General features: G+C 35.1%; 1 protein-coding gene across 1 annotated transcript in view; it reads right to left on the bottom strand.

Annotated features, from left to right (window-relative positions):
- The window catches only part of Lrp6 (LDL receptor related protein 6), a 180430-nt gene that overhangs the window by 33693 nt on the left and 132610 nt on the right, over positions 1-14127 (bottom strand). Inside the window, exons 16-17 of the mRNA XM_026412107.2 lie at positions 10088-10297; positions 7713-7838 (exon numbers count right to left, since the gene is read on the bottom strand). Coding sequence (XP_026267892.1) covers positions 7713-7838; positions 10088-10297 — 336 coding nt within the window. The remainder of the gene's footprint in view (positions 1-7712; positions 7839-10087; positions 10298-14127) is intronic.

Raw genomic sequence — 14127 nt, 5'->3', positions numbered from 1 at the left:
CCAAATGGAGTAGGGGCCGAGCAGAGCCGCCGCCCGCATCTGGAACAGGCCCAACGACCAGCGGGCGTGGTAGTCACGTCACCCCATTTGGAGTAGGGGCCGAGCAGAGCCGCCAAGGTAGGCAGACCTGTGACCGACCGGCAGAACAGGACCAGCAGCGCGCCAGCGTGGTAGACACGTCACACCAATTGGAGGAGGGGCAGAGCAGAGCCGCTGCCCGCGCCTGCAAGGTAAGCACACCTGCGACCGACCGTCAGAACAGACCCAGTGGCCCGCCAGCGTGGTAGACAGATCACCCCAATTGGAGGAGGAGCACAGCCGTTGCCCGCCCTGCAAGGGAGACTTTTTAACTATACAAGAGCAATATAAATATATAGGGGGAAAATTTCAAAAACACAACAGTTTCACCAAGCAGAAAGAAACGCGAGCAGTATGAAAAGACAAGGAAAGAAAGGACCACAAGCAATGCAGGTCAACTCAACTTTAGAAGAGGTAATAGCTGCAGCAGATGGAATGTCAGATAAAGAATTCAGGATATACATGCTTCAGATGATCTGGAGTCTCATGGAAGACATTAGACAGCAAAAACAGACAATGAAAGATCACTTTGACAATGAATTACATAAACAAATCCAGGAAGCAAAAGATCAACTATACAGGGAGATAGACGTAATAAGAAACAAAGAAACAGAAATCCTAGAAATGCAGGAAGCAATAAACCAACTTAAAAAATTGAGAATACTACCAGCAGAGTAGAACACTTAGAAGATAGACATCAGACAATGAAGACAAAGTATTTCAACTTGAAAAGAACATAGACAGCTCAGCAAGACTGTTAAGAAACCATGAGCAGAACATCCAAGAAATATGGGATAACATAAGAGACCAAACTTAAGAGTCACTGGGATACAGGAAGGCACAGAGGTCCAAACCAAAGAAATGAGCAATCTATTCAATGAAATAATACGAGAACACTTCCCAGACTTGAAGAATGAGACAGAATCCCAAATCCTAGAAGCCTACAGGACGCTGAATGTGCAAAATCATAAGAGATTCACACCTAGACACTTTATAATGAAGATGCCCAACATACAGAATAAGGAGAGAATTTTAAAAGCTACAAGAGAAAGGAAGCAGATTACATTTAGGGGTAAACCAATCAGGATAACAGCTGATCTTTCAACACAGACTCTGAAAGCTAGAAGATCCTGGAATAACATATTTCAAACACTGAAAGAAAATGGGTTCCAACCAAGAATCGTGTATCCGGTGAAATTAAGCTTCAGGATGGAAGATGAAATTTAAACCTTCCACGATAAACAAAAGTTAAAAGAATTTGCAGCTATAAAACCATCTCTTCAAAACATCCTTGGCAAAACATTACAGGAAGAGGAAATGGAAAATAACAATGAAAACCAACAGTGGGAGGTAGGACAGTAAAGGGGGGAAAATAATCAAAGAGGAAAACAAACCATGTTTAGTAACATAAATAAACAAATATGGCTGGAAGAACAAACCATATCTCAATAATAACCCTAAATATTAATGGCTTAAACTCACCAATTAAGAGACACAGGCTGGTAGAATGGATCAAAAAACAAGACCCAACAATATGCTGCCTACAGGAGACGCATTTGATAGGAAAAGATATACATAGACTGAAGGTGAAAGGTTGGGAAAAATCATATCACTCATATGGACTGTGGAAACAAGCAGGAGGTCCATACTCATATCAAATAAAATGGATTTCAAGCCAAAGTTAATCAAAAGGGATAAAGAGGGACACTTCATACTGCTCAAGGGAACCATACACCAACAGACATAACAATCATAAATATATATGCCCCAAACAATGGTGCAGCTATGTTCATCAAGCAAACTCTTCTCAAGTTCAAGAGTCTAATAGACCACCATACAATAATCATGGGAGACTTCAACATACCTCTCTCACCACTGGACAGATCTTCCAAACAAAAGTTGAATAAGGAAACTATAGAACTCAATAACACAATTAACAACCTAGACTTAATTGACATATATGGAATATACCACCCAACATCAAGCAGTTACACTTTTTGCTCAGCAGCACATGGATCCTTCTCAAAAATAGATCATATATTATGTCACAGGGCAACTCTTAGACAATATAAAGGAGTAGAGATAATACCATGCATCTTATCTGATCATAATGGAATGAAACTGAAAATCAACGATAAAAGAAGGAAGGAAAAATCATGCATCACTTGGAGAATGAACAATAGGTTACTGAATGATCAATGGGTTATAGAAGACATCAAGGAGGAAATTAAAAAATTCTTAGAGATAAATGAAAACACAGACACAACATATGGGAATCTATGGGACACATTGAAAGCAGTTCTAAGAGGAAAATTCATTGCTTGGAGTTCATTCCTTAAAAAAAGAAAAAAAACAACAAATAAATGATCTCATACTTCATCTCAAAATCCTAGAAAAAGAAGAGCAAAACAACAGCAAAAGAAGTAGAAAGCAAGAAGTAATTAAAATCAGAGCTGAAATTAATGAAATCGAAACCAAAGAAACAATTGAAATAATTGACAAAAACTAAAAGTTGGTTCTTTGAAAAAATAAATAAAATCGACAGAAGAAGAGAGAGAACCCAAATTACTAGCATACGGGATGAAAAAGGCAACATCACAAAAGACACTTCAGAAATACAGAAAGTAATCAGAAATTATTTTGAATCCTTATACTCCAATAAAATAGAAGATAGTGAAGGCATCGATAAATTTCTTAAGTCATATGATTTGCCCAGATTGAGTCAGGAGGATATAGACAACCTAAACAGACCAATATCAATTGAGGAAATAGAAGAAACCATCAAAACACTACCAAGTAAGAAAAGCCCAGGACCGGATGGGTATACAGCAGAGTTTTACAAAACCTTTAAAGAGGAACTAATAGCAATACTTTACAAGCCATTTCAGGAAATAAAAAAAGAGGGAGAACTTTCAAATTCATTCTATGAGGCCAACATCACCCTTATTCCTAAACCAGACAAAGATACTTCAAAGAAAGAAAACTACAGACCAATATCTCTAATGAACCTAGATGCAAAAATCCTCAATAAAATTCTGGCGAATCGGATTAAAAAACATATCAAAAAAATCGTGCACCACGATCAAGTAGGATTCATCCCTGGGATGCAAGGCTGGTTCAATATACGGAAGTCAATAAATGTTATTCACCACATCAATAGACTTAAAGATAAGAACCATATGATCATCTCGATAGATGCAGAAAAAGCATTGGACAAAGTACAGCATCCCTTTATGTTCAAAACTCTAGAAAAATTAGGGATAACAGGAACTTACCTCAACATTGTGAAAGCAATCTATGCTAAGCCTCAGGCTAGCATCATTCTGAATGGAGAAAAATTGAAGGCATTCCCTCTAAAATCTGGAACAAGACAGGGATGCCCTCTCTCACCACTTCTGTTCAACATAGTTCTCGAAACACTGGCCAGAGCAATTAGACAGACGAAAGAAATTAAAGGCATAAAAATAGGAAAAGAACTTAAATTATCACTATTTTCAGATGACATGATTCTATACCTAGCAGACCCAAAACGGTCTACAAAGAAACTATTAGAGCTAATAAATGAATTCAGCAAAGTGGCAGGATATAAAATCAACACGCATAAATCAAAGGCATTCCTGTATATCAGCGACATATCCTCTGAAATGGAAATGAGGAAAACTACTCCATTCACAATATCCTCAAAAAAAATAAAATACTTGGGAATCAACCTAACAAAAGAGGTGAAAGACTTATACAATGACAACTACAGAACCTTAAAGAGAGAAGAAGAAGAAGATCTTAGAGGATGGAAAAATATACCCTGTTCATGGATAGGCAGAACTAACATCATCAAAATGGCGATATTACCAAAAGTTCTCTATAGGTTTAATGCAATGCCAATCAAAATCCCAACGGCATTTCTTGTAGAAATAGAGAAAGCAATCATGAAATTCATATGGAAAAATAAAAGACAACGGCATTTCTTGTAGAAATAGAGAAAGCAATCATGAAATTCATGTGGAAAAATAAAAGACCCAGAGTAGCAAAAACAATGCTAAGCAGGAAGTGTGAATCAGGCAGTATAGCGATACCAGACTTCAAAGTATACTACAGAGCAATAGTAACAAAAACAGCATGGTACTGGTACCAAAACAGGCGGGTGGACCAATGGTACAGAATAGAGGACTCAGAAACCAATCCACAAAACTACAACCATCTTATATTTGATAAAGGGGCTAAAAGCATGCAATGGAGGAAGGATAGCATCTTCAACAAATGGTGCTGGGAAAACTGGAAATCCATATGCATCAAAATGAAACTGAATCCCTTTCTCTCGCCATGCACAAAAGTTAACTCAAAATGGATCAAGGAGCTTGATATCAAATCAGAGACACGGTGTCTGATAGAAGAAAAAGTTGGCTATGATCTACATACTGTGGGGTTGGGCTCCAAATTCCTCAATAGGACACCCATAGCACAAGAGTTAATAACTAGAATCAACAAATGGGACTTACTCAAACTAAAAAGTTTTTTCTCAGCAAAAGAAACAAATAAGAGAGGTAAATAGGGAGCCTACATCCTGGGAACAAATCTTTACTCCTCACACTTCAGATAGAGCCCTAATATCCAGAGTATACAAAGAACTCAAAAAATTAGACAATAAGATAACAAATCACCCAATCAACAAATGGGCCAAGGACCTGAACAGACACTTCTCAGAGGGGGACATACAAACAATCAACAAGTACATGAAAAAATGCTCACCATCTCTAGTAGTCAGAGAAATGCAAATCAAAACCACCCTAAGATACCATCTCACTCCAGTAAGATTGGCAGCCATTATGAAGTCAAACAACAAGTGCTGGAGAGGATGTGGGGAAAAGGGTACACTTATACATTGCTGGTGGGACTGCAAATGGGTGCAGCCAATTTGGAAAGCAGTATGGAGATTTCTTGGAAAGCTGGGAATGGAACCACCATTTGACCCAGCTATTCCCCTTCTCGGTCTATTCCCTAAAGACCTAAAAAGAGCACGCTACAGGGACACTGCTACATCGATGTTCATATCAGTACAATTCACAATAACAAGACTGTGGAACCAACCTAGATGCCCTTCAATAGACGAATGGATTAAAAAAAAAATGTGGCATTTATACACAATGGAGTATTATTCTGCATTAAAAAAAATCATAGAATTTGGAGGGAAATGGATGGCATTAGAGCAGATTATGCTAAGTGAAGCCAGCCAGTCCCTAAAAACAAATGCCAAATGTCTTCTTTGATATAAGGAGAGAAACTAAGAACAGAGTAGGGACGAAGAGCATGAGAAGAAGATTAACATTAAACAGGGATGAGAGGTGGGAGGGAAAAGGAGAGAGAAGGGAAACTGCATGGAAATGGAAGGAGACCCTCAGGGTTATACAAAATTACATACAAGAGGAAGTGTGGGGAAAGGGAAAAATAATACAAGGGGGAGAAATGAATTACAGTAGAGGGGGCAGAGAGAGAAGAGGGGAGGGAAGGGGAGAGGGGATAGTAGAGGATAGGAAAGGCAGCAGGATACAACAGACACTAGTATGTCAATATGTAAATCAATGGAAGTGTAACTGATGTGATTCTGCAACCTGTATATGGGGTATAAATGGGAGTTCATAACCCACTTGAATCAAAGTGTGAAATATGATATATCAAGAACTATGTAATGTTTTGAACAACCAACAATAAAAAAAAAAGACAATTTTGGACTCATTAAAGCAAGTTATGTGAGAATAACTACATTAGCTTCTAATAAGGCTACAAGACTGGTAAGCTATTGAAATTTTTAAAAAAATAATAAGAAGTCAAAACAAAATTGGAAGAATAACACTGGCAGTAATTTTTACTTTTACCTACTAAGCTCCTACTACTCAATTTAATAGACGTAAGCTACTGGAATGTTTCTTTATACCCAGTAAGAGCTTGAAAAACAAGCTATTTTTATGACCCTTGTGTTATAAAAAAAAATTGGGTAGATTAAAATATACCAGATAGTCATTAAATAATTGGAGTTGTTTTTGTTTTTGGCACTGGGGATTGAAATTAGGGGCACTCAACCACTGAGTCACATCCCCAGCCCTTTTTTGTATTTTATTTAAAGAAAGGGTCTCCCTAAGTTGCTTAGGGCCTTGCTAAATTGCCGAGGTTGTCTTTGAACTTGTGATCCTCCTGCCTCAGCCTCCCAGGCTGCTGGGATAACTTAGAGGCATGCAACACCATGCCCACCCTGGAGAAATTCTCAATATTATCTAAACTGATAAATCTGAACAGACTGGGGGAGATTTTTTATATAATAAGCTTGTATATAGTAAAAAATTGTTCACACTTTGACTCATAATAAAAAGCTTTTGCTAAAGAGTTGGGGGAAAAAGTTAGAAAAATAAAATTTACTTGTAATCCGACTTTATCAACAATTTTTATAATTTTGAGTGTATGTTAGCTTTAAATCTTGACTTACAGATATATATATTTTATGTAATTGTTATCATAGAAGAAAACACTTATCTTTTTCTTTCATTTGAGGTAGTAGGGGATCACAGGCTTCACACATGGTAGGCAAATGCTCTACTGTTGATCTACAACATTTGAGTAGTCTCCACTTGAGCCAAATACATTTTTGCATCAGCTTCATGATCACAGCCCTTAGAAGCTGCATGAACTCAGTTATTTTATTTAAGAATTTCCCAAACATTAGAAATTAGATTGTTCAAAATTTCTATCACTGTAAGTAACAACATGACACAGTCTTTTTCCTTTAGTTGAATTAACTGAGAACTATCCCCAAGAGAAAGATTTCTGAATTAAGGGTAAGAATGTTATTATGGTGCATGATATTGCTATATTATGATTTAATGAAGAAATGTACCAATCTGTTACACCTTGTGATTAAACAAATTTCACAATATAATCACTATACTCTTTTTATTTATTTATTTATTTTAATCACTATACTCTGGATAGTTTAAAAAATATGATTGTAATTATTATTTTATTATTATTATTAGTTAGGTAAATAAGAAAAACAATAGCAAACTACTGATGGATAGAACAAAAGAGCATTCTTTTCACCAGATGGTATCTCAACAATAATACTTTAAACTGACAGAATCCAGAATTCAGTGGATATAGATTACAACAAGTCATATTAATTTATCTTGCAACATTCTGGGGAGATACAGAAGCTACTATATTATTTGAAAATATACTCATTCACAGGCTGAAAATGTGGTAAATATATATGCAATGAAATACTATTTAGCCTTTAAAAAGAAGAAAATGCTATCTTTACAACAACAAATAAACCTGGACATCATAATGCTAAGTGAAATAAGGCAAAGAAAGGCAAATATCACATCATTTCACTTATATATGGAGTGTAAAAGTCAAACTCATAGAAATGGCTTTCAGTGAATAGGGGGATGGAAGAATGGGGAATGAGGGGATGAGGAGAGGGAGAAAATAATTAAAAAATGTAATACAATGCAGATGAATGGAACACAAATAACCAATTAATTTAGGAGAAAGGTTAACTTCAGTCCCTAATCATAGAAGGCTAAAACCAAGATAATAAATACAGTGACATTTAAGCTTCCACAAGAAAATTATGATGTATTTACCTCCACAAGACAGCTCATCTTGAAGCAGAACCAAGTGCATGGGGCAAGAGCACCTTGTAGTGCCATCTCCTTTTACAAGACAAATATGGGAACAGCCACCATTATCCTGGGCACAAGGATGCTGTCCTGGAAAAGGGGACAATTATAAAAATCAATTATTTATGAACTACATGAAACCCAAATGTAAAATCAGCTTGGCCTTTATTTCCACACAACATAATTTCTCACTCCATCCCCATAACTACAAGAATATATTTATACCTAACCACTGTTACTATTTTTTATACACATCACACACACACTTAAAAATATTTTTACAACACAATATTATAGGCTTATGTTAATTTTGTATATAAGAAAAGCTGATCATTGGAACTAGAAACATTGTTAGGAGACCACTGAGACCTGGATATTATTCTATTTCTCAACATCTTATCTCAGAAACTTCATTTTTTCAAAAGATAAAATGATTTCACTTAAAAGGTATATTTTAGTGAGGAATCCACTAAGAATTAAGTTATTAGAAGGAAAAACTGAAGATTACATGGAACTGAACCATTCAGAGACAGATAAAATTACTGCTTGGTTAATTGCAAAGGATAACCTACCATATTACAAATGTCAAATTTCCTCATATTTGGGCAAAGTAAGAGAAACAAAACATAGGTAAAACATTTTGAAATCTGTTTCACAAATTATATTTTAAAAAATAATTGTTCTGGGCTGGGGATGTGGCTCAAGCAGTAGAGCACTAGCCTGGCATGCATGAGGCACTGGGTTCGATCCTCAGCACCACATAAAAATAAAGATGTTGTGTCCACCAAAAACTAAAAAATAAATATTAATTTTTCTCTCTCTCTTTCTTAAAAAAATAATAATTGCTCTGAATTTTCTATTTAGCTTGTTTTACAAGCAACTTGACCTTTGTCATCACACACACACAAAACAAAAACAAAAAACCCAAAACAGCATCTAATGTACCATAATTTACTATTCAACTCTCATCTACAATAACATGTGTTGTGCTTCAGTTTGTACTGATGAGGTAGATAAAATCAGCCATCTATGAAAACGACTGTCCAAAAGAGACATCATTTATTATATTAGAAAATACAACCTATTCAGCAATGCCTCTCAACTTTTAATTCCTACACTTTTGATTAACAAAAATCTCATGGTCTTATGTTATTAGAAATTTTAAGATATGTTTTCCTAAAGATAAAACCAAAATATATTAAGTTATATAAAGAAGATACTCTTTGCTGAATTTCTAAAAAAAATCCACTGAGATTTTCTGCAAATACAAATATTCATTTATCAACTGAATGATGCAGGTATTGTCATTACTATCTTATTTCTATTAAAAGCTCAATAACATAAAATGACAAAAATTCTTTCTAATTTTCAAATATCTTTAATTTTATATCTAAATTCATGAATGGTGGCAACCTAATGAACATTCGAAATGAAAAAGGAATGGCATTCTCATTCCCTCATTCTCTTTTCATGCTTCAATTCCACTGGAAAGCACTAAGCTGAGGAGGTAAGAAGTTATAATGGTTCTGACTCTAGTATTCCACTAAACATTGGTGTAAGGCTAAACTAAGGTTTAGTTTATATAATGTAAGACCTGTTAGTGACTGCTATGAAGGCACTTTTGGTTATATACATGCATTAAAAAGAAATTAAGCCAAGATGCTTAGTCATTTTCCAAAGTTTTAAAATAAAATTTAAAAATCATAACTATTTTTCTAAGTTGGGAATTAAAAAATTTTATCTGAGAAAAAAGTAAACAAGCACTTACTGATTAAAGTTTTCTCTATGTTTATATACTAATTGTAGTTTATTTTGCTTTTGCCTAAGAATATGATTAATCCACAGTAAGCATATTAATTAATCATTATATAATTTTTTACTTCATTCAAACTGTAAGGGCAAGGAGGAAAAGATAAATAAATGTTAATACTACCAGTGTCTCTAAGTGACTGAGGGAGATAAAGAAAAGTCATGATAAGCAGAGTTAATACTTAGTCTTTGTGTGTGTTTTGTGTGTTGCTGAAGATGAAACCCAGGACTTCATGCATACTAGGCAAGTGTACCACTGAGCTACACCCCCAGCACAAAATTTTTCAAATGAGCATGAACATGATTTTCTCCCATTCCTGCTTTACAAGGAAATGATTATTCATTTGGAAAAGATTCCAGATGAGTTTGACATAAAGCTTTAAAAGAAGGAAGATTTTTTTTTTTTAATGGCAAACTAAAAGTATATAAAAATCTTAAAGACAAAAGAGTCCAAGAAGACATAAAAGTGTATCTTAGTTTCTTACAACACAAACAAGTCCTCCAATTAGCATTAGTCCATCAGCACTTACTGTATTCCTGAAGGTTCAGCTCCTTTACTGCATGAATGTCACTAAGCTGAGCAATTCGAGCCTGGACTTTGGTTCTGCCCTCTCGACCTGTCATGTCAATTTTTTCAATCATTTGCTGCTGCTTATCAATCCAATAGAGCCAGTTTTCAAACACAGTTAGTCCCACAGGCTGCAAGATATTGGAGTCTTCTAACACTATCCTGTTGGCACCTTGGAAAAGGAGAATATTCAACAACAATGATTAATTTGGTCAAATCATACTTTCAACAATTATTTAATGAATATCAGACTCTAAAAGTATGGGAAAGGAAAGCATGAGCTCTTTACCACAAAGCTTAAAAATCCTGCTGAGTATATATACACACATCAGAAAACAGGTAATAAATCATTAATGTGCTATCAAGAATAAATAGTAAGCTGGGTACAGGTATACATACACCAGTGATCCCAGCTACTCAGGAGGCTGAAGCAGAAGGATCACAGGTTTAAGGTCAGCCAGGGCAACTTAGTGAAACCCTGTCTTACATTAAAAAATAAAAAGGGGGGCAGGGCTGGGATTGTAGCTCAGCAGTAAAGTGCTTGTCTAGCATGTGCGAAACCTTGGGTTTAATCCTCAGTACCACATATAAATAAATAAAATAAAGGTATTGTGTCCAACTACAATTAAATAAAATAAAATGAAATAAAACAAAAATAAAAATAAAAAGGGCTGGGGATATAGCTCAGAGGTAGAGCACCCCTGGGTTCATTACCAAGTACCACAATAAAGGGAGGGGAAAAAAAGAGAGAGCGAGCCCAATAGTCAGTAAATAGTCTAGTTTATAGAAACGTAGAAAGAATTTAAAGCAGCTTATTTTTATTTCAGTAGAGTCTATTTTTCAAACTTAGTTTTATGAAAACTCTAAAACAGATAAAAGTGACATTTCTTTAAATGAAGCAGTGGTGGTGAGCCCAGTTTTGTGCTTGACACACCCTACTTGGAGAGACCATTTATGAAGAACACCTGGCTTCTCAGAACACAGAAAGAAGACTGACTCACTGGGTCAAGTCTCACCCCAAGACAAGAATTATTCCTATAACATCCAAAACACAGAACTATTTAGACTATGAAGAATCAACTTGTTTTATTGCTTGACAGTGTGAAAGTTCTTCCACAGAGGAGGCTGACATCTGAGTCGACATAACCCATTCATTTATTCATAGTTTCTCTCTCACTCAAAATAAATAAACAAATAAGATTCCCTTTCCTCATATTTCATGATTTCTAATTAATGAGTTCAGTTAAAGAAAGACATTAGCTTATATTTTAAGAATAACAAGGAGAGCTCCAGGAAAGAGGCAAGCACAATGCTAAATTTTAATAAATGGAGAATAGTGAGAAAACCAGACAGGCAGGCATTACTTAAGTCAACATTCATAACCATGGCAAATAGATTAAGAACAAGGTTACTTGTGCTCTCTCCTAATACTAAACTGGTAGTGATAAACAAAAATAATGCATAAAACCATCCTGAGGATCTGGAAGCACCAGGTATTTTAGAATGCAGCAAAGGGAGGATTTATATGGTTGGGGCTAGAAAAAGAGTATTAACTAAAAATACGTTCAAGTTAAATAGCTTCTGGAACTCCTCCCTTAGTCTGCAGAAGACTAAAAATAACGAGACCTTAATATACCAGGCAAAGACAAAAAGTTAGTGCCATAAATGGATTATCACAAGGGAATCACTTTTTAAAAAATCTACTTTCTAATGATAATACCATTCCCAACATCTTTCAAAAACACTAGGCAGCCCACTTCTTTTTTTTAGGTACCAGAAATTGGACTCAGGGGCACTTAACCACTGAGCCACATCCCCAGACCCCTTTTTATTTTATTTAGAGGCAAGTTCTCATTGAGTTGCTTAGGGCCTCACAAAGTTGCTGACACTAGATTTGAATTGGTGAACCTCCTATCTCAGTCTCCTGAGCCACTGCAACATCACGCCCAGCCTAAGCAGCCCACTTTTATCCTAATACAAAAGACTGGAAGAATTTTCCATAGGAAAAACTATTAACTAAAGAACAAAAACAAACAAACAGACAGACCCTGAAATACACTAAAGAAAATAACTTCAGACAGTTTTGCCTATGAGTCCCATTAGAACTCCAGGCCTCTAGAAGAAAGCCACTGTAATCAAAGCATCTGCAAGCCTAAGTCAGCATTTTTAGTGCCTAATATTAAACAGACAACTAAGGTTCACCAAATATTTAAAGAAAACCTCTGTATTAAAATTGAAACTGGCTGGGATTGTAGCTCAGATGCAGAGTGCTTGCCTAACACGTTTGAGGCACTGGGTTCAATCCTCAGCACCACATAAAAATACATAAAAGTCCATTGACAACTAAAAAAATAAAATTGAAACTAATTTTAAAATTGAAATAAAAGACAAAGACACAATTAAAAGCAGAAGAAAATAAATAATTAGCCATTATAACCCTAAAGAACAGGATGCTTTGAGGGCAGAGCACTCAGAGGGGAAAAAACCAAAACAAACCAGACTTTGCAAATTAAACAAGATACTGGAAAATTTTTAAAAATTTGTTTTTTCAGTAAGAAAGTTGGGTGACAAATTTAAAAAGCTCTCCAAGAAAGCAGAAGAAAAAGAGATGTATAATAGGAGAAAAAAAATATTTATAGCCAAGAAAGTTCAGCATTATCAATATAAGCTATCTACCTTTAATCACTTGGCAGTCATCTCTTTATATAAAACTATCTCAGTATCATAGTGCTTATGTTCAAAAAACATTGCTTTTGCTTAATAGTGGCCCCAAAGTATAAGATGTAAAGGAGGTACAGGGCATAAAATATGGAAAGAGAGATTAACTCTAGTACTCTCTGACTATGCTACAAGGCATATAGGAAATAAATAGCATGGTGTTTGGTACTATCCAAGTTTCAGGCATCCACTGGGGGATCATGGAACATATCCTCTAACGAGAAGGGGGAAGACTGTAGATCTATGCAAGAGAATACATTCATGCAACAGAACTAAAAAGACAAGACTAGTGGATAAATAAGAATCTTATATATAATAAAAGTTATAAAACAGAACAGAAAAGATGGATTATTTAGTCAATGGTGTTGAAAAACCAATTTGCCAAATAGATTAAAAAAAAAAAAACTTGGTTCCTTGTAAGTAAGAGAAGACTCCTATATGTCTGCAAATAAAGTATAAGATCACTACAGAAAAAAACTATGAAAAAGTACTAAAAGCTATTAAATAAGACCAAAATAAAGGAAGGATTCTCATGGTCATGGATAAAAAGATTAAATTTACTAAACATGCTAATTCTCCAATACATATGTTACTAATAATAAATTAATAATTTGAATACATAAAGAATTTCTAGAAATCTAAAACAGAAAAATGGCAGCTGGGCACAGTGGTGCACGCCTGTAGTACCAGCAATTCTGGAGCCTGAGGCAGGAGGATTATAAGTTCAAGGCCAGCCAGAGAAACTTAGGGAGATATTGTCTCAAAAAAATAGAAAAGGGAAAATTAAAATGAGCAGAGGCTATGAACAGCAAATTCATAAAAGAAATGTGAATTACCAATAAAAACATGAGATTTTGTTAAACCTCACCAGAAACAGGATAATAAAAATTTTTATTAATGTAATATATCTTTTAAATTTATTAGACTGGCAAAAATCTGTAAGTCTGACAATAACCAGATTCTGGAGTAGCAGCTCTCATATATTGCTAATACAAACTTCAAATTGTATAATCACACTGGAGATTAATCTATACCTGTTAATAGACATACACAGATACACATACACATGTATGTCCACATTATATTTTATTTTACTTATTTTTTTTTATTGTTGGTCATTCAAAACAATACATAGTTCTTAATATATCATGTTTCACAGTTTGATTCAAGTGGGTTATGAACTCCCAATTATACCCCGTATACAGATTGCTGTATCACATCAGTTACCCTTCCATTCATTTACATATTGCCATTCTAGTGTCCACATTATATTTTAGAAATTCC

The sequence above is a fragment of the Urocitellus parryii genome, chromosome 5 (genome assembly GCF_045843805.1).
Source record: "Urocitellus parryii isolate mUroPar1 chromosome 5, mUroPar1.hap1, whole genome shotgun sequence".
NCBI lineage: Eukaryota > Metazoa > Chordata > Mammalia > Rodentia > Sciuridae > Urocitellus > Urocitellus parryii.
Note: the sequence above shows the minus strand (reverse complement) of the source record. Positions and strands in the feature narration are given on the sequence as shown.